Source organism: Hypomesus nipponensis, chromosome 7, assembly GCF_054491055.1.
Source record: "Hypomesus nipponensis isolate SF chromosome 7, ASM5449105v1, whole genome shotgun sequence".
Classification (NCBI taxonomy): Eukaryota; Metazoa; Chordata; class Actinopteri; order Osmeriformes; family Osmeridae; genus Hypomesus; species Hypomesus nipponensis.
The window spans coordinates 13,623,372-13,645,691 of NC_140367.1; the positions used below are offsets into that span (position 1 = coordinate 13,623,372).

The 22,320-nt window shown below is 43.8% G+C and overlaps 1 protein-coding gene across 3 annotated transcripts in view; it reads right to left on the reverse strand.

Annotated features, from left to right (window-relative positions):
* Window positions 1–22,320, reverse strand: part of cog5 (component of oligomeric golgi complex 5) — a 102,292-nt gene that overhangs the window by 12,130 nt on the left and 67,842 nt on the right. For all 3 annotated transcript variants that reach the window (XR_014762448.1, XM_084701495.1, XM_084701496.1), the window contains 3 exons: window positions 14,261–14,342; window positions 5,085–5,289; window positions 448–609 (listed from right to left, as the gene is read on the reverse strand). Coding sequence is in view for 2 of the 3 variants with exons in the window: in XM_084701495.1 (XP_084557621.1) it covers window positions 448–609; window positions 5,085–5,289; window positions 14,261–14,342 (449 nt within the window). In the remaining variant the exon portion in view is untranslated. The remainder of the gene's footprint in view (window positions 1–447; window positions 610–5,084; window positions 5,290–14,260; window positions 14,343–22,320) is intronic.

Below are 22,320 nucleotides of genomic sequence, written 5' to 3' on the forward strand. Positions count from 1 at the left end.
TTTGAGAAAATGGGTGACAGTTTCAAGAAATGTGTTTTAGCAACTGTGAAAAACTGTAATGTGAGTATTCTTCTGTGAGTGCATGTTTGTCAAGTATACTTTTGTGTCTGTAGGCCTATATTTATTAAAATGAGTATGTGCATGCACATTTGTTAGTGTGAGTATGCTTGTGTGTGTGTTTGTTAATGCGTGTGTGTTTGTTAACATGAGTATGCTTGCACTTTCACAACCTATTTATGTATGTGTGTTAACCTGTACGTGTTTTAAATTGTGTGTGTGTGTTAACCTGTACCGGTGTGTGTTAACCAGTATGTATGTGTGTGTTAACCTGTAGGTGTTTGTGCTAACCTGTATGTGTGTGTAACCTGTATGTGTATGTGTGTGGGTGTTAACCTGTACGTGTATGTGTGATAACCTGTAGGTGTGTGTGCGCGCGCAGACAGGCACCTGCTGACAGTCTTGATGATGCTGTCCAGCTCGTCGTTGGAGGGAGGGTTGCAGCCCCCCATGGGGAACACCAGGTTAATGGGGTCAAACAGCCGGGAAAGGGACTTGGAGAGGTAGGCCGCCTCATAAGGCTGCAGGGAGTCCTTCAACGCCTTCTCCGGGCTGCGCACACGCACACACACACACACACACAAGAAAAAGGTAACAGTGCCCCCATGTAGGTTAGGGCTCCCTGGGCTGCATGTCTGCTTTTCTCAATCTAGCTGTCATTCGTCTCTCCAACTTTCATAATCATTTCATCACAGGGGGAGGTGATGCTGTGAAGCCTTCTTCCTGGTTTATGCAACTAGGAGGGGTATTGATAGATGCGTCTCTGGTGATGGAAGGTTGGAAGGAAGACGAGGAGAAGAGGAAGGAGTCTCGAAACAGTGCGAGCCAATTTAGACACACACTGATCTCACATACAGAGTACCGTATACACGTAACAGACACACACACGGAAATCCAGGAACATACACCTGAGGTTCATGACTACGCAGAGAGAGGGAGCAGGAAGGTTGGCTGTCCTCACCCTCGCTCTGTCTCCCTCACTCTCTTCTCATCCCTCTATCATGCTTTCCTTTCCATCCTTGTATCACTATATTCCCTCATCCTCTACCATTGCTAATCTGGCACCCCTCCCACCCTCCCTCCCTCCCTCCCTCCCTCCCTCCCTCCCTCCCTCCCTCCCTCCCTCCCTCCCTCCCTCCCTCCCTCCCTCCCTCCCTCCCTCCCTCCCTCCATTCCTTAATTCCTCCCTTCCTTCCTACCACCCCCACACATCTATCGCTTTGTGCAACCTTTATCTCCTCCACTAAATCCCTTTCCCCTAACCTATTATCAGTAGAACACACACACACACACACACACATTGGAGTAGGTATTTGGCACCCTCTGTAATTACAAGGTTAACTACTCTGAGACAAGTGCCAGAAACTGCACAACATGACGGTCTGGAGATGGAGGGAGGGAGAGAGCGAGAGAAACAGAGGGAGAGGGATGGGGGAGGAAGTACAGAGGTGCAGTAATGAAAGGGAAGGGATAGGAAAGGACAGAGTAGGTCTGGCAGAGAGAGAGAGATGGAGAGAATACAACAAGGACATTTTTGAGGAAGAGAGAGAGTGGAAAGAAAGAGAAATAAAGAGAGTGGGAAAGAGCGAAAGAGACAGAACCCTAACAGAAAGATGGAGATGCTCTGCTCATATCCCAGTGGCTCCAGTGTACTCAGCCTCAATCAACACAGCCTGAGCGCGTGTATCTGTGTGTGCCTGGGAAAATAACCAGCCAGGCAGGCACAGGAGCCAGAATACCCTGGGGCTCCTCCTCTGGGAGGCTCTGGGGCAATAGGCCCCCCTCCCCCAGCCTGGAGGAGCCCCCAGTTTCTCCTAATGAATAGTGACTCACGTTAGGCTGGAGCTGTTAGTGACTGACACTGTTGGCCAGCGAGCCCATTTCCCCCGTCGCCTCCCATACTCTTTAGCGATGCGTTCATAAGACTTCATCACTCACCATTTCTACCTCCCTCACTAGAGTTCCACTCCAACCCGTATTCTATTTTCCTTTCTCTCTCCTTCTCCATCTTTTCCTATTCTCTCCCCTTCTCTTTCTCCCCTTCTGTCTCTCTCTCTCTCTCTTTCTCTCTCTCACTCCTTCCCTTTGCCTTTCTCCTTTTTCAGCTGTCCATCAATCTCTCTGTGTAGTTTCCCTCCACACGCAGGCCCGCCCATAAGGTTTCTGGGGCCCAGCCGCGGTGCCAGCAATGATCATGTTCATCCTAAATATTTTGCGAGTGCCGAATTCCGACAAAAACCCGCAGAATTTCAAATAGAATGCATTGGTCTGAGGCAAATGTAAATAAACTTGTCAACTCATATTACGTCTCTAATCTTTCAAAATATTTTACCTGTAAACAAAGCCCATTGCCACCAGAGTAGGTAGTAGGTGTGTGATAGCAATCGAAGGAAGTCTGTCAACCCATAAACTGATACAGTAACGTTCACGTTGGACTAGCTGCTGTAGCCAATATTAAAACGTTATCCAAACATCCCAAGATTCAGCCCTGAAAATAATTGACCCGGAAACACTTATCAAACAAAATTAAAGCAATAGACAGGGCCAGAGAGTTTTCAGGCGATCTTTATGAGGATGGATGAATACTTCTTTGCAAAGTCTTTCAACATTCAATCGAATATATTCGGCGTCAAACTGTTGTGGAACCTCTTTGGTCGCTCCGACATAAGAACAGGAAGGCTAGTGGAATAATATATGTTAATATAATGTTAATATAAGTAAAGCCCTATTTGGGGTGGGCCCATTCATTGGACCTTTTCAGGGGCCAAGCCATTTCTATGGGTGGGCCTGTCCACACATATATATTCTCCTCAGAATATTCTCTTCAATGCACTCTCGCTCTTTGCTGTAAGACTTAACACACACCAATTTTTCTGTCCTTCCCTTCATTCCTGTTTTACTTTTTACCTTCTCTCTCCCTTGGGTCAATCTCTCCCTCTTTCCAAACACTTTTAAAACTACAGCAGGTGGATTTAGACTGACAGTTAGTTCTATGGTGTTTAAAAAAAACTATGACGGACTGATGCAGTCATTGTTCATATGTAGATGTGAGTGTGAACATCATCCAACGTGTATACATCCGTGTGTGCGTGTGTACTTCTTGTGTGTGTGTGTGAATAAATATCAGTGTGTAAATGGATCTGCGTGTGTGTGTGTGTGTAAATGCCCGTATGCGTGCAGAGACATGCAGTATGTGTGTGTGTGTCTGTGTGTAAATGGGTTTTTAATTACGGGTTGCCAGCGATGCTAGACACTTCACAGTGCTTAAGTGCAGACGTGTGGGAGATGGAACGGAAAACACACAACATTTACAATCTGATTGATATTCCTTACTACTCCTGTTTAATTTGTGTGTGCATGTACTGTCTGTGTATGTGTGCATGTACTGTCTGTGTATGTGAAAAAGCTGAGGCAAAAGCTGGGTTTTTATTTTTGAAATAAGTTGTGTTTTTCTTTTAATGTAAAAAAGCAACTTGTTGCCGCCACGTTTTTATCTGTACTGGACTATGGAGATCTGTTGTATATGCACTCCTCTGCTCAGTGTCTTCATAAGGTTGACACAGCATACCATGCTTCCTTGAGGTTCATTACAAACTGCAAAGCTCTGACTCACCACTGTGAGTTATACTCTCGGGTAGGATGGCCTGCTCTGACCACCCGTAGGCTCTGTCATCGGTATGCCATTATATATAAGGCCATTCTTGGTCTGCTCCCATACTATTTGTGTGTCCTTATAAAGCAGAAGAGTGACGGGAAATACTCTCTGCGTTCGCAGGACTGCGTCATGCTATCTTATGCCCGTACGGAAATTGGAAAGAGGGCTTTTCTGTACTCCGCACCCTCGGCATGGAATATGTTGCAAAATGTCTTGAAACTAAAGGAATTGATCTCGCTTAATGTTTTTAAATTAAAAATGAAAGAGCTAGACACAGATTCCTTAAATGTAAATGTTTTTAATGTACCTGGCTACGACACTAACTCCTATATTTTGTCTCCTTTTGTATTTTTTTAAAAACTATATTTGTATGTATGCTGTTGGCTATCTTGGCCAGGTCTCCCTTGAAAAAGAGATTCTTAATCTCAATGGGTCTCTCCTGGTTAAATAAAGGTTATAATAGAAAAATGTGTGCGTGCGCATGTGTGCGTGCATGCGTGCATGCGTGTATGATTCATCCCAGCTCTTGTTTTATCGCCGTACACAGACTGCAAATAGGTTAGCTAAGGTAAAGACAACTGGGTGTATGTGTGTGTGTGCGCGTGTATGTGCTTCAAGGTCTGCCGTACGGGGACAACCGGCAAAAATATGAGCCGTGGTGCATTTGAGAAGCATGATTCACCACAATAGGAATACGGTTTTATGTCTTTACCCACAATTTTACGCCTGAAATGGGCGCAATCCTGTCAGTAAATGAGGCACTGAGTGTCCTTAATTTGTTCCTTATTCTGTTTTGTAGAGTTTATATATCATATTTCATATTTTTCATAAAGATTGTTTTTATGGTTGATCAGTGTTGTTTTCATTTGTGGAAGAATGAATGAATGAATTGAATGTAACAACAACGACATAAGTCTGTGCAACAGTCCTGCAGAAAAACAGGAACATCTGCCTGTCTCACTGGCACTTTTGCAGCTGCAGTGTATCACATGCAAAACACTGTCTGGGGCCGAATTTCTAGTCATCCGGGTGACGTGCAAGGTCCCATCCTCTATTTGCCAACCATATCCATCCATGTTGACAAAAAGCAGCTACCTTATTGGTGTAGAACGATCACGTGTCGAACCGTGCCATTAAAATCCTATTACGCTCTGAAGAAACTAGTTCTGCATTAAACATAGACGCATCGACAATCAATTTTTTTGGTAGCTTAGCACAGCTCGTTCTTTTTTATGAGCTAAAGATTGTGTAGATGCCAGACTGTGGAGCGGGATGAAACAATAACAGGGTTCACCTTATGGCCTTCAAGCAGTACAGTCAAAAACACTTCTGCATGTGTGAGTTCATGTGTAGTTGGTTGGAGGAGACCCACTTGTAGTCCTGTTTGGCATGGGTGAAGAGGTCGCGACCATCTGGCTCGGGGCCAGCCAGTTCCAGCGGGGCCTCTGGACCGGAGCAGACCCCCGGGGCCCCCTGGAGGCTGGAGCTGTACTGCTGCAGGCGGCGCCACAGCTCGTTGTAGAGGCGCAGCAGCTTGGGGTACTCTCCCTCGAGGGCCTGCTTCAGGAAGGACGAGGCTGGGGGGGACAAGGGGACGGGAGGATGGGAGTGATGGAGAGAGAGGGATGGGGAGAGGTGAGGGAGACAGAGAGATGGGGAGAGGGAGAGGTAAGGGAGAGAGAGCAAAGGGGAGAAGGGAATATAATAAGGGAAGAGAGATAAAAAGGAGAATGGGGTTTGAAAGAGAGGGAGAGAGAAGGGGAGGGTAAAAACCAGGAGGAACCAAGAGAGATTGAGAAATCAGAAATTCAATTAAAAATCAATTATTGACATTAATCACTATGCCAACACACCGAAAATTATGGTGTCATACTTGTTCAGTTTAGTTCAGTGTATGTGTGTTGCTTAATGCTCAACTAAACGGCTGCTTTGATACTTCAGTGATCTAGGACAGTTCCAACGTCATCTCCGATCCCCCAGACACACACACAGTGCCTTTGTTCTTTCCTCCGTCCCAGGCGATGGAACCGAATGACAGGTGGAATGATCTAAATGCATGTATTTCATTTGTATGATAATAACCCGGCTTTGCAAGTGATTAAATGCTTGTTAGGGCTAATATGCAGATTGTTGCCAAATCGAGTGGGTTTTTTCTTTATGCTATATTCCACATTGGTATGCACCCAGTAGGCATGGTCACTTTATGAGGGCTGATGCCAGCAGACATGATCACGTCTGTGGGGAGGTGGAAGTCATGGGGGGGCTGACACACATGCATGCATGCTCACACACACTTCCTCTCAAGGCGGACAGATAAGCAGGGAGGCAGACAGGCAGACAGGCAGACAGGCAGACAGACAGACAGGTAGACTGACGGAAGGAAGGAAGGAAGGCAGACATGAAGTGAGCAGAGGGCAAGCTGAGGGGAGGCCAGCCGAGACACGACAGATGAATAATAGATGGAGCGATTGCTTCTGTCTGAATGCTTCTTAGTTGTTGACAAGCTTTCCTCCTGTTGAATTGGTTCCATCATCCCCCAGGCTGGACACACACACACACACAAGTTTGCACAATGAGGATTCCACCTTGTGAAATGTTGTCCTACTGCAGAACTGCACAGAACTGGGATGGAAAGGTAACAAATTCACAGCCAGGGGAGTAAACACCCACACAACCAAATACATGCGTCCAGGTTAACACCTACACACATACGTGATAAACTCTGTATTGACATCATTACCTGGTGATAACAAAGGGACATCAATCAATACAGCGGTACTTTAGACAGTCTATTTGGTCACACTACATAAAAACACAGGGTCATCGACTTACATCCACCTCCCTCTTACTGTTTCGATAAGATAGAAAGGCAATGTGTACATACAGTACATCTACAAATATTTTTTAAGAAACCTGTTTTCTTTTCCATTCATTTGGATCAGGAGTGTTGGAGCAGGGACATATCAAAAAAATGCATGGCAGGGGGTCCTTGAGGACCAGGGTTGAGAACCCCTGCTGTATCATGTTGAATTGGAGCCAGCCTACAGTGTCAGAGCACGCTCCTACAATGTCAGAGCTAGCTCCTAGTGTATCGAAGCTTGTTCCTAAGCATGTCAGGGCCTGGTCCATGCAGTTTTGAGCTAGCTCAGGCTCCAGGGTCACGCACGCCTCCAGTTTCCTCACCTCAGATGAATATAAACCTGGCCACAAACTCATCTGGTCTGATGAAAATAGCTCCCCAACTGTGATGGAGAGGGCCAACGGTCTATGGCACGGAGTGTGCCTGTGTATGTTTGTGTGTGTGTGAAAGGGAGAGTAAGTAGAAAGACAAAGAGAGGATTGTGTGTGTGTATGTGAGGGTGTTTCACTGATGGGGGGGCTTGCTGCTAGTGTTTTTTAAGGCCAATATCTTAGGGGATATAATTCATCTAAATGTGTGTTTGCGTGTGTGTTTCTAGGTCCCTTTCCTGTTGTACAGGCAGGCCCGGGTGCAGCCTGCTTTGACTGGGGGGGCAGTGAACATTTCTGGGGGGGCATCATGATAACGGAAGGGGGTCGTATAATTTTTTATATAACCATTATGTTAGCATTTTTGAGTCTGCTTAACGATCCGAGTGTTAATCAGGCACGGAGCCATACGTTATAAACATTTGGGGCTTAACCCAAACCCATGACATATCCTGGGTTTGGTGTGATGCTGGATATAGGATGCTCCACATTTTTTGGGCATTCATTTGAGCGCAAAATAGTTTTTGGAGCTCTATGTAAATTAAACCGCCGCCGTTTTCCAAATGGTATAAACCTTGTCAGTGAAGGTGATGTCTTTATCATTTCTGGCTCCAAATTATTGACAGGGGAAGCAGAAACATGCATGTAGCTTGGCTAGGGTGACCAGACGTCCGGATCTCGGCCGGACAGTCCGGTTTTCCAACCTTTTGTCCGGACCGCTGTTGCGCGTCCGTCTTTTCGCCTTTTTGTCCTCCTTTTTGACCCTTCCTGCCCACCGTCGCAATTTACCACTCGCGAAAGTTTTCCGATGTCAAAGAGAAAGACCTCCTTCTAACCTACATGGAGTTCAGAACTCCACTTTGCCATAAGAGCAGCAAAGATCAATATCATACCTTCTGTAAGTTCTGTCGCATTGACATTGACGTGAGTAGTAGGGGGAAAGGGGCTTTAAGCATGCCTACGATACGCAACTGCACAAGGATAATGCTAGGTCTGCCGGGCACTCTGCTTTACCCCCCCCCCCCCCCCCCCTCAACAACTTTGTGGGGTTGTCCTCCTTTTTGACCCTTTGTCCTCCTTTTTGGACCCAAGTGTCCTCGTTTTCAGGGTCATTCTTCTGGTCACCCTAAGCTTGGCTGAGTCTAACCAAGTATGAGAGCGATGCCTACCTTGGCTGAAAATGTGCACGTTTGCAGAACAAGCTGCATTGGATTGCTGTCATTCAAAACACGCTCGCCTTCAACCACAGCAGCGGTAACGTTGGTACCGAGAGACAGGGAAGTGCTTCCACTAGGACCAGCACGCTCTGCCTGCTCTGGAGTAGGCTATGAGTTTAATATCGGTAATAGATGGTTTGGGGATCAGAAATCGATGCGTGATAAAAGGGTTTTCTCTGTAGGTACAAACACGCACGCAAAGAACAATCGATGGCTCACAAAGCTAAAAGACTAGCCTACTGTAAACGTCTAACTTGTGTATCTTCTACAAAAACAAATAAAGATTACAACTGAAACAGAAGTATGACATTCCAGGGTTTAACATTAAACACCAATGCTAAACTTTACTATTCGTCAAAAATCCCCCACAAAAGACCGATATACAATATCTTCGAGAACAAGTGAGTGGCAAGAGATTCGAGGTTGATTTAACTTTTATCGGTAAACGAATGCGGAGCCACGTTAACGTTGCCCATTATCAACCAGACAATCACTGGGGAATCTTTTAAAAAGATTGGTAAAAAAAAAGCATATTACTGAAAGCACTTTTTCATAGCTTCAACATGTAACCATATTGGCTGAAGTCAGAAGGAGCTTGGGGGAGGGGGGGGCGCGGCAGAAATCTGGGGGGGCACGGCAGAAATCTGGGGGGGGGCGCAGCAGGGGGTCATCAATCACCAGAGAGGTGTAATCAGTGCCCAGTGGCGGTTCTAGCACATTGTGCGCCCAGGGCAAGTTTACCCCCCCCCCCCGGGAGGAAGAAATCGTGTGCCGCCCCCTACCCCGTCGGCCGCCCCCCAACAGCGCCCTCAGAACGAGCACCGCTACTACCTGGCTGCGACAAACGAAAACGAAACTGCTGCACGGCAAGCAGGGGTGCCTGCAGCTGCCTGAAGGGGGCGCCAATATGCCAATTCCCCACAAACTGAAATGATCGATAAGAGAAAACCGCGCAGAGATTTCTTTTTTTTTAATGCTTGTGCGCCCCCCACGTGACATGAAAAAATGCCCGGTCTGCCCGTGCCTAAAACCGCCCCTGTCAGTGCCCCCTGTGTGTGGGACGAGAGACAGAAAGACGTTTAGGGCCCGATCTTGCACCCAGCATAATTGACTTTGTCAACAACGCAAAGCGGACTTTTCCTCCACAGATTTTATTTTAAAGGCCATATAGCAGGTTGATTTTTCCAACAAATTTGCGCTATTTGGTTGTTGGTAATAAACATTTAAACTGTTATCCATTGTATTTCATGTTGTTGGGTGTCACAAATGTAATATAATACAAAAAAGTAGCAACTTTTTGCAATGATTCTTCTTTCCCCCACAATGCATTGCATGACGTCACGTTGGGGAGACAACAGACAAAAGTCTGCTTTGAGACCATTGAAATCCATTGGAAATAAACACTACTAGGCTAGTACCAGAGAATGTCTAATATGGGCTCTGCTAGTACCATCAAAAAGTGGAACATCTTGGAAATGTGTTTACAACGTCGGAACATTTTTTAAATTTGCGATGATCTTGGGGGGATTTTACAGGTGGGACTGGCAAGTTAGCCATAGCTAGCCCATAGCTAGCATGATGTCTTCTACTGTACTACTAGTACTACTAGTACTACTAGAAGTAACTAAGTGGTTAAGGACAAGTTAAAACAAAAACAAAAAAAAGCTATGTTACTTGCACTGGCCAACTTGCAAATACTGAGGATAGCCTACCGAAGTTGAGTTAGCAAATGTCGTTAGCGATGCGAGCTAACGTTAGTTTTCTAGCAGTGGCAGTATATAACATTTCACTGGTTCTTGCAGCTGTTTGTTTAGCAAGTCACAGTGTTTACAAGCCCTGATAGTGTAACTGAGACGACGCAGTAGATACGACTTGCTTGGATGTGCTAGGCTGGATAGACTGTTGGCAACAGTGTTGCACAGTAAGTTTGTAGTTCTACAATGGTAGTATCGTATCTTGCCTTTTAGTGGCAGCATCATACATTTAAGAAATTCAAGACTTGCATGTACAGTAAGTAATGTCACATTAAATAATGTATTTAAACTCAAGCTAGTGTGGTGTGTCACTGTCTTCAATGCCACAGGCTTTTCTGTCAAAAGAAACATTTTCATTTCCAGCACATTCAGTGAAGTTTGGCTAGCAACAGCAGCTAGGCTAGCTTGCTCGACTGAGACCGACAGAAATGGTCGCTTTTGGCTTATTTACTGATAATGATCGCTTCCAGCAAACTTCTTTTGAATTTGCCATTTCCCCCTAAATAAATGTCCAGCTTATTTACGTGCTTGCGGGCATATTTTCAGTTAGTAGTTGGTACAGTACACTGTTTGAATCGCGATTCCATCTGAAAAATACTGCCGGTGACAACGTTGTTAGAATAGCTTGTATGTATCAAAAGGGGTTCGGCTTGTTTTATAATAAACTGACCCATTTGCTACCGACGCAAGCAAGCACACACTACAATTTCCCCAGAAATTATACACTCACTCCTCTTTAGCGATGCTATAGACATTGATGCTAACATTTCACTGGGTCTTGCAGTTGTTTGATTGACTGAAATGATTATAAAATGTTATGTTCTAGCCATTTGCCTACTTAAGCAAGTCACAGTATTTCAAAGCACATATAATGTAACTGAGAAGACGCAGTAAATAATTCCTCTTTCAAGTAATAAGCCCCCGTTCAAGTGTTAGGCATCAAATTAGCTGCACGGTCTGTAGCTAGAGATATTGGGACGAAGATGCAATACAGTACGTAACAGAACGTGTTTTATTCTGCAGAAATTGTGTAAATGTTTAAAGTAACAAATACGATTTTTATAACACCTCAATTGTTATCATTTGTATATTATTACAGCTCATCTTCGTTGGTCAAAGGCACAATCTTTACCCGGACGTGACCTGTGCCTGAAAAAGTGGAACTTATGTAGGCTACTTGGTGTAGTGCCTCAAAAAGTTTATGTCAGGCCCTGAATGATCACTAGATATAAAGAAAACGTCGACTTCCACTCGGTGCTATTCACTGACAGTCAAAATAAATAGTATATGTGCACTGCTGTTAATAGACGAGCTCCAGGTGTCGTTGCTGCGTTGCTATATGATAGCAACTCACCAGGACACTTTATCAACTCTCCACTCATTCTCCTCGGTACAATTTAATTGGCTTTGACGGCCATAAGGTCGACTTGGTTCAAAATTATACGGCTGCGGGCCATTATATACATTAGTCGTTCTTGCCACCTCTTCTTCATCCCAGTAGATCGCCATAGTTCTAGTAGGCGTACTAGACTGAGGCTACTCTTCTCCACGATCCCCAACGTGACGTAATCGCCGAATTGCGTAATATGCTAATGCTGACACAAAAAAACGTTAAAAACTGGTCTTAAACACCATTTTGAGACACCATTTTGAGATTTTTTGAATAATATACATATCTTGAGTGCTTTATGTACCCATTAATCAACAGTGGTGGTTAACCTGCCATATTGGCCCGTATGCATTGCTGGCGAAGCCAGAGTCTTCTTCCTGCAAAGCTCAGTTACATTGTTTTGATTTATTGTATGGCTAGCTGTGTTACATTTCTTTCATGTCAATGATTAAAAAGATTTTCATGAGAAATCTCTATGTATGTGAACATCATTTGTAACAACTGTGGCAATTTCCTCCCACGCCTCCTTGTTTTTGTTACAAAAACTCGGAATTTACTGTTGCAGGAAGCTGCAAACAATACACATACGGGTCAAAAATTAAGTAAAAAAGTACAATAGTTAAACTAATTCTAAGAACTAAACAATTTAAAAAATATAACAATTCAAACTAGAGAGGGTACAATTTCTGGGGAAATTGTAGGATGTGCTTTCTTTCGTCGGTTGCACAGGGGTCCGTTTTTTAAGGACGTTTTTACAACTGATATTTCTGTAGGCTATATTTTATATTGAAAATGCATAGCCTACTTATTATTTATAAATATTACATACATTTAAAAGCATCCTTTTTTTCTGCTCATTTACAACTCAAAATACTAAGAGTGAAAAGTATGATGTAATAGTTGTCTTCTCATTTCCCCTGCAAGAGGGAGTAGTCTCATAGTTGAATCAAAACTAATATCCTACATATGGCAGACCAGTGTAAAACATGACCTAATCTCTATGACTTAAATTTTTAGTTTTTCTTACTGTTATCGCATTCATTCATTAATAAAGAAACCCCTTTGAAGCTTATTCTAACAACGACGTTACCGGGAAAAAAGCTATCTCAGATGGGATTGTGATTCAAATCGTACCATCTGCTAACTGAAAAATATGCCCCCCTAAATGTAAATAAGCTTGACATTTATTTAGGAGAAATCCCTCATTCATAAAAAGCTCAGTGGTAGAGATCATTGTCAGTAACAACGCAAAATAGCCCTGTATGGAGAAGCTGCACCGGTAAATTGTACTACTACAGTACAGTACTAGACTGTGTTTGTCTCGGTAGCGATTGCGTTTGTTGAATGTCGATTTACCGTTCCGTTGTACGGTTTAGGCTGAAATCAATTATTTTCATCAACAGATTGACAAGTTTAGACTGTGGCAATGGAGTTTAGGTTAGAAATCACTAGTCAGATAGTTTCACCTATTGAAAGACTTTTGATTTAAGTAAGGGTAGTGCCGATTATGTGCCGCCGTTAGACTTCCTGTAAACAGCTGTGCATGTACTGTAGAGATGTTTTTGTTAGCTACTAGACTAGGCTACAGCGTTGCAGTGAGCTACACTGGTTTGAAACCACAGGTTATGATAATTTCACCCACAAATCGTTTACTTGTAATCTAATGTCATAATAAATCCTACAACGAAAATGTATTTGTGAGTAATGTTTATTTTAACGATTGTGATTTAACAGATGCATCATAGACCGCTGTAGTATGTGTTGCCCGGGCAACAGAGGCTAATGTCATGAAGCAAATTCTTCAGTGAAATAGTAAACTACAGTTTCCGACAAGAAATGGACTTCCTTAATAATATCATCTTATATTGTACATTACACATCACAATTGTGTGTCATATCACAAAGTCCAATGAGCAAATAGTTATCACCAAGGCCTCTTTGCTTGTGGCGTTTCTGCAGCTGCCTTGCAGCAGTTAGCCTAGCTATCTCCCAGAAGTTAACAAACTGCTAAACTAACGCGTTAGCGTCACTTTTGCCACAAAAACTTAATTAAAACCTAAACCGTGCAACGGAACATAAATCCCAATAGAACCAACGCAATCGTGACCAAGACGAACCTTTTGACATTGACATTGTCCATGTAGTCCAAATATTGAGTGAGCCTTAGGGGCGCGTAAATAAAAAAAAAATATATATATATGTGAGAGAACAAAGGTTGTGCTCTTGCCAAAGGCAAGCACACCCAACAAAAAAAATATATATAAAAATAAGAATAAGACTTTGAATGAGCAGCATGAGCGGGCAACTTGCAAAACTGCTCTGCCTTTCCCATACATTGTCACTTCTCTATCTTTTACGGCCCTGACGAGAACGTCAGTCTCCTCGGCTGTGATTCGCTCCTGGCGTGTGCCTGACAAATCCGCCATTATAATAGCAATCTGCCATGGAACAAGCGTGCCTGCTCTTAAAGGGAATGTGAGATGACGCTCTGATTGGTTTATGGCACGTTACGCCCAAACCACACCCATTAGTAATGTAGCTACTTCAGACCAACCCATTTTAGATTTGCGCCATGCGCAAAGTCATTTATCCTGCCGGTATAATAGCAATAGCGCCGGAGTCTTGCCCACAAAGTTACTTGCACTTTGCGTTTTGATATTTGCGTTTCAGATCGTTAAAATAGCACCCTTAGGGTTTGCTTCAGTGAAGATGAGCGATGGCCGGTGTCTGTGCCTGCGCTACAGTTGGCACATGCGCGCACACACTCATAGTGTTATTTGTGGCCAGTGTGCTGTAATGGCAGGCTGACAGGAATGTGATGAAGAAATATGTCATAGAGGAAGAGACAACAGGAGAGAAAAACGAGAGGAGGATGATGTAAAATATTCAAGTTGTACAACAAGGTGTGTCTCACACACACACACGGCTGGATTAAACAGACATTAGGATGCAGTCTCACCAGCCGTAGCTCCCTGCAGCTCTACAGAGAGGGTGTTGGTGACCGAGGTCCAGAAGGTGTATAGGATGTCAGGCTGGCCGTCCTGTATAGACACACACGCTAAGGGTCACACGTTTGCACATGCAGCCCCCACACACACATAGTCATACACACATACACAGTCACACACACAGGAACAAACACATACACACAGTCACAAACACTGGAACACACACATGCACATACACACACAGGGTCACACACGCAGGAACCCACACAGTCACACAAACAGTCCCACAGTTACACCCACAGGAACAAACATATACACACACAGTCACACACACAGGAACACACACCCACAGTCACAGACTGTACTGTGCATAGACATACACAGAGACACACACACCCTGCCACCCACCCCACCCCTCCCCTCTACAAAATTAAAGTTGTTCCTCTTTTCTGTGGCACAACCTTCCCATGTCGCCCCTGCAGAAGTGTAACAGCCACCGCCAGCGAGCGGTGAGCTGGCTAATTTCCGTGGTGACAGGAGAGTCTGAGCGGCGCAAGTGAAGTGATTGGCTTGTGCGGTAATAATAGCCGCGTGAGTGTACATATGCGTCCAATAATGGAATACTCTCAGGTGAACACGATGACACAGGATAGAGCTGGAGGAGATGTAGAACCGCGTTGTTCACATACACACCCCAACGTGTACATAAACACACACACCAACACGCACACAATCAGCCGCTTTAGTCCATTTAGCAACTGAGACATGAGGGAACAGCCTCGGATTAGCAAGTCTTCAGGGAGTTTTAATTCTCTAATGGTTCTATGTTTGTGTGTCCCTTACTCTCAAATAGGAGAATCAAGATCTCCACCTCCACCCCACCGTGGCCCTGAAGTGCAAACCACACCCCCTAATAAGAGTACTTCCCCCAAATGAAAACTCTCCCCCCAAATACAAGTCAACTCCCCCCAAATAGGATGAATTGCTCACCTCCCCCCAATACGAAGACACGGTCACCCAAATGGGAAACAATATTACATTAACTCAAAAACACATTAAACTAACTCAAAACGGCAATGGTTGGTACTACACTTTGTCGCTGATTGGATTCAGTAACTAACATTGTTCAATATTGTTCTTATTGGTAACAAGAAATAAGAAATTGATCGAGAATTACAAAATGCAATAGCCTGACAGAGTTACGTGCACCAGGCCATTTGTTTGGCTATCGAAGCATGTAGCAAGTAGTAGGCTACTTATGCAAAAGTTTAAATTGCGTGTTAAACGTAAAAATCGATAACCTACTACTTGCTACATGCTTCGATAGCCAAACAAATGTCCTGGTGCACGTAAATCTATCAGGCTATTGCATTTTGTACTTTGTCGATCAATTTCTTATTTCTTGCAAGTTACTGCATCCAATCGGCGACGAAGTGTAGTACCAACCATTTCCGTTTTGAGTTAATGTAATGTGTTTTTGAGTTAATGTAATGTTGTTTCCCATTTGGGGGAGCGTGTCTTCGTTTTGGGGGGAGGTGAGCAAGTCATCCTATTTGGGGGGAGTTGACTCGCATTTGGGGGGAGTGTTTTCATTTGGGGGATGCACTCATGTTAGTGGGTGTGATTTGCACTTCAGGGCCACCGTACCACCCACCACTACTGCCCTTTCTGTCACCAAATCGGACCACACCCTTATCTCACCACACACACACACGTGCATGCGCACACACACATTGAGATCAAAACAACAAAACAACAAGTGAGGAGCAAGGGCCAACTTCCTTACAGATGGACAGTCTTCTAAAACAGGCCAAGATTTTTTTGATGGATGTTGAAATCCATTAATTTGTGTAAATCACAAAGTAAGTCACTTGCTACATTCCCTGTTTGGTAGTTTTGTGCCTTTCACTATTTGGGTATGGTGTGTGTGTGTATATGTTTGTGTACGTGTATGTGCATGCCAACACCAGGATAGAAATGCAAATTTATTAACTGGTATGTTCCTTCTCTCTCTCTTCTTTTATTGTTTCTTGAACAGATTCAGGGCTACAGAGGGGTTTGATAAGAATGATATAACTTAAATAGGAATAAACCTCTGTTTATGAGTGAGAGAGAACAGTGAGCAATTAGATTTATAAATGTATGTAAAAGAACATGTAGAACAAAGGTGTATACATTTCAGGAAATGTGACTGTTTAGGTTAGCTGATAACACCTTCTCCTGAGTTAGGAGAGAAAAATAGGAGTACCAGTTAGCACCTGATTTAGAGCCCAAAGTGAGGTCCTTTGGAAAGAAGGACGAAAGCCAGATAGGGCTTGCTTCATGCTGTAAGAAGAACTGTGATCTTTAACTATTTTCCAACATTATTGTTGTCTGCAAGCTTGTATTGAACCTGGAAAAAAGCTTCAGAACTCTCGTCAGTTGTTACTTGATAGTATTCAGAAACGACTTACTGAAGGAAAGTATAATTACATCTACAGTTCATGAATCATAAGGGTGCAGAAATTCTTTCTCCGTCAAATTTGGGGGGGGGGGACGCATGCACACACACACAAGAATCAAGATCTTAAATGTACATGGATGGTTGGACACATCGGTTTTTAGGGATCTCTCTTTCTCAGGTCATGACAGCTCCAAAGCTCCAAGTTCCAAGGTTCCCCAGGCAATTAGGCCAAATAAATAAATAAATATCAAATGTTTCCATGGTAACTCCACTCGCCAGCGATGGACGACAGACGGACGCCTTTAAAGGAGGTGGTATCTGTTTTTACACTAACAGTGGCTAGTGTGTAGATGTGACAGTGATTCTGCAACATTGTTCCCCGGATCTGGAATCATTTTTATAAACTGTAAACCTTTCTACTCGCCTTGCGCGTAGAAAGGTTTACAGGGAAAGATAGACTGGCAGTTTATGAATTAACTCATCTCTTTTAAGCACAAATTGTGTTTTTTGTTACTTATGAGGTAACGAAGTTGTGAAAATTATTATATGCGCGTTCCCAAAGAGTTGGGTCTTTGTAGGCGCGTCCCATGATGGACTCTTCATAAACGGAGTGACTAAGTTCAGTTGAGTTCTGGATTTTAATAAGTATTATCAATCTGCAGATTGGGAGAGAAAACCAGACCTCTGACAATAAATGACAACACAACACCAGGCTTAGGTCTCAATCATGTCTCTCTCGGCTCTGAAGGCCGGAGGACCATCTTTTATAGGACACAAGAATGTAAACATAGATAGTGACAGTCAGGCAGTAATGACGTTACATCAGTCTCAGAGAAAGAGATTCACAGCTCCCAACACATGACCACTCAGAGTAGAGAGTTCATAGTTGGAGCTCTCCTTGTAGTCATGACAAGGAACATTTAGCCAGTACTTTCTCCTGATCCCGAATATCTATTAACCCTGACACAATCTACTCTTATTTATAGCAAGCTTACACGACAACATACTAACTAGTATCCAATGGCAATGACTAGTTCTATTGATTAGTGAATAATGTAAGCACACAGGAAATCGCAATTTCTTCCACAAAAGAAAGATAAGTTAACAGACTGTTCAAGAGGCAGAACCTGTGCAAAGAAGCTCTGCCAGACGCTGTCTCTCCTGCCACCCTCAAGCATTGTGCTGACCAGCTGTCTCCGGTGTTCACCAACATCTTCAACACCTCCCTGGAGACATGCCATGAGCCAGCCTGTTTCAAATCCTTCACCATCATCCCTGTGCCCAAAAAGCCAAGGCCAACAGGACTTAATGACTACAGACCCGTCACCCTGACCTCTGTGGTAATGAAGTCTTTTGAGCGCCTGGTGCTGGTACCCCTCGAGCCATCACAGAACCTCTTCTGGACCCCCTGCAGTTTGCCTACAGAGCCAACAGGGCTGTTCCATAAAGGCCGCTCAAATAAGTTGAACTTAAAGTCACAAACCAGACTTGAATTAGCTGAACAAGTCAAGCGGGGCTAAAGCGGTTCCATAAAGGCCAATTTCAGCTAACGCAGTCCTACGAATTCAAGTCAGATTTAAGTACTCAAGCTAATTACGCGTGCACCCTATTCTTAACCCTTGTGATGCCTTCGGGTCACATGACCAAAAGGTTCATAACGAACCATCGTTGTGTTTACCCAATTTTACCCAATACAAAGGCAAATAAAAATAATTTTCTTTTAACCTTCGCAATGTGGGGGGTCTGAGACAGCCCAACGGTTAAAAGAAAATGCTTCACTTTGTTTTTGCATGCGGTAAAGTTGTCGCAAACGAAGGTGGGTCACAATGACTGATGGGTCAGAATGACCCGAGGAGAACACAAGGGTTAAGCAGCCCGAGAGGTTAAACATGGATCATACAATCCACCACGGCAAAAGCAATGCACACGGCCACGTGACTTCTTCCAGAAAGAATGTTCCCTTTAAGCCTTGTACTATGACAGCTCCCTCATCCACCGCTTCATCAAAATGAAACGACATGCCATGATTGACGTGAACAATAGGCTACGTAGGTCGAGGTCCTTTTTTAGACCTTTAGTTACTTTGTTGATTAAAAACCAGACACCCTCTAAACACATGTAAATGTACTTTTTTGACATTGTTTTAAATAAATAGCCTACTATTAATCAATACATAACCCAATAAGGACCCAGGGAAAATGGAGGATGTAGCCTATGGATTTAGGTTTGTTTTGCAATTGTGGACTACTGTTAACAACTATATAGCTATGATAATTATACTCGGATAATTTAGATTGAGGTAGGCCTATGCCTGATGCCTAAACATTTGAAATCACAAACTAGGCTACGTAACGTGGCGTGTAGGCTATAAAATCATTGTTCATCATCGTTAAATGCAATAGGCTAAATGTTGTAGCCTATGTAGGCTATTTAAGTATATTTTCTATGTTGAACATGAAAATTAGAATATCCGTGGTATTCTTTTTTCTCGTTGGGTCAGTGTTACAGGAAGGTCTGGTTAAGCACCAAGTCACGCTAAGCCTGACAGTTAGCCTGACCCTGACCAGACTAGTTTTGCAGCCTAAGTTGCCATCGTAACCGAGTTAGACCTACGTTGAGCTAGCTTTATGGAACCGAATGAACTAGAAATGAGTCCAGCTAACTGACATAAGTCTGGCTTATTCGGTAAACTCGCTTTATGGAACAGGACTCTGGTCTGTAGATGACGCAGCTAACATGGCCCTCCACTTCACCCTCCAGCACCTGGACACACCGGGATCCTACGCCAGGATCCCGCTTGTGGACTTCAGCTCTACCTTCAATACCATCATCCCCGCTCTGCTTCAGGACAAGCTCTCCCAGCTGAATGTACCTGACTCCATCTGCAGGTGGATCACAGACTTCCTGTCTGACAAGAAGCAGTGCGTTAAGCAAGGAACACGTCTCTGACTCCCGGTCCATCAGCACCGGATCCCCTCAGGGCTGTGTCCTTTCTCCTCTGCTCTTCTCCCTTTACACCAGCAGCTGCACCTCCACCCACTCACCCCCATCACCCTGTGTGACTCCCCAGTCAACACTGTGGAGTCCTTGCACTTCCTGGGAACTATCCTCTCCCAGGACCTCAAGTGGGAACTAAACATCAGCTCCCTCACCAAGAAAGCACAACAGAGGATGTACTTCCTACGACAGCTGAATAAATTAAACCTGCCAATGACAATGATGGTGCACTTCTACACAGCCATCAATGAGTCCAATTCTCACCTCCTCCATCACCATCTGGTACGCTGCTGCTACTGCCAAAGACAAGAGCAGACTGCAGCGTATCATCCGCGCTGCGGAGAAGGTGATCAGCTGCAATCTGCCTACCCTCAAGGACCTGCACACCTCGAGGACCCTGAAGCGAGTGAGGAAGATTGTGGCCCACTCCTCCCACCCTGGACACTCTCTGTTCCAGCTACTCCCCTCTGGCAGAAGGCTGCGGGTCATCAGGACCAAAACCTCACACCATAAGAACAGTTTCCTTCCATCCGCTGCCGGCGTCTTCAACAAGGCCAAAGACTCACACTGACATTACACTTTATCTATTATTTATAAGTCCATCCACCACCTACTTTGCACATTTTGCACTATGCTGCCAATTTTATATATTTTAAAACTTTTTATTTTTGTTTATATATTGTGTGTAGGAAGGAGATGATAATGGTGGTGGTGGTGGCGGCGATGGCTTAGATCAGCAGTTCTTAATCCTTGTCCTTATGCCCCCCTAGCCTGCATGTTTTAGATATTTACCTGCTCCAGCACACCTGATTCAAATGAATGGGTTTTTATCAGGCTTCTGTTGAGCTTGATAATGAACCATATATTTAAATCAGGTGTTTTGGAGCAGGGAAATGTCTAAAACATGCAGGGCAGGGGGGCCCGAGGACCAGGGGTCTCATTTATAAAACTGTGCGTAGGATTCTTACTAAAAGTGTACGTACGCCCAAAAGACTAAAATGGCGTACGCACACAAAAATTCAGATTATAAAACCGTGCGTACGCACACCTGTACGCAATGTTCCCTTTATAAATCACAGATTACCCACAAGTGTGCGTACGTGACTCAGCATTGTACCCCGCCCTGAACACGCCTATTTTTAACCATAAATAATCAATGCAAAGCACCTCATGAATGCTAATCTTGTATCTCATCATGACCCTGGCATACGATTGTTCTTTACGGTGAATCATAGCACATGACAACTTCTCAGACACTGTTAGCCTATTGGTGGAGCCCGAAAACTCAGAAAATGTGGTGGCCGATAGATCACCAATTAAAAAAAAAACTGTGCGAGTGGCGTCAACTGTGGCAGTGATACTGCCAGTCGTGATACAATTTGAAAACAAAAGCGTTTTGTTATGAACAGTAATCTATTAAAGTCTGGACTGATAACGAGGACGTAGAGTGTAGCAATTGCACGGGAGCTTAACGACTGTATTTTCAGTTTTTGACATGATGAGGATATTTGCACAGTATTAAATAAATATATTTAGTTTTACACTGTGTTCTGCAGTTATCTAAAGGTAGGATATGTGATGTTATCCTGTATTCCATGCAGTCGGGGAATCTCCCCTTCCTGAACTCCCGTAGTGGACAATCTGATGGTGAGGAAGCGCTGAATTTTTATTTAAAATTTGAGTTGGATTGTACAGGTGTTTATGGAACAAGACTCACTCAGTACAAGTGCAAATAACACTGCTGGATGTAATCTTCATGATAATCATGAAATTGAATGGAAAAAACGTGTGTGAGGAAAACAAAATATATAAATATTACGAGTAATGTTCTTCCCACATTCAATTTCTGCAGTCTGACTATAGTATGGTCATCTGCGTCGCCAATTCCAACTGTTTTCAAAATGTGTGTAGGCCTACGGGAGGGTCAGAGTTTGCGTGGAGGACCGCACATTCTCCCATCAAATTTGTTTTTAATAAATCACAACCTTTGCGTGGAAAGTGGCGTACGCATATTTTCAGCCCTGTTTTGTGCGTACGCAAGCTTTATAAATGAGACCCCAGGACTGAGAACCACTGGCTTAGATGAGTGTTCCATTTCCATGGTCTCACAGCTTGTGTCTCTCTCTCTTTCTCTCTGGTGGTGACACTTGGAAGTGGGTTAGACAGCAGGACTGATCTGGTTACACAGCAGCCATGGCGAACGAATGAAAGAAATCTTCTCCGAGCCTTTGGTTGGTCAAACGTGCGGTTTTGTCAGTTATTCAAGTCATGTTATTCAAATGTTGTCACACAAAAATATGTACAGTAGGGGAGTGGTGTGGGGGGATGGGGGAAGTTGTTTGGGGGCAGGGTGGGGTGTGAGAGAGCTACATTTTCCAATTTTAAGGGAAATTATTTTTATCACCTGGGAAAACATTATTTTACGTTTACATTTAACAGACGCTATTATCCAGAGCGACTTACAGTAAGTACAGGGACAATCCCCCGTGGCAAGTAGAGTGAAGTGCCTTGCCCAAGGACGCAATGTAATTTTTTATCCAGAAATGCATGACAAAACAAATTGATTTCCCCAACATTATTTTTTGTAGTTGACATTTAGTCATTTTAAGCAGACGCTCTTATCCAGAGCAA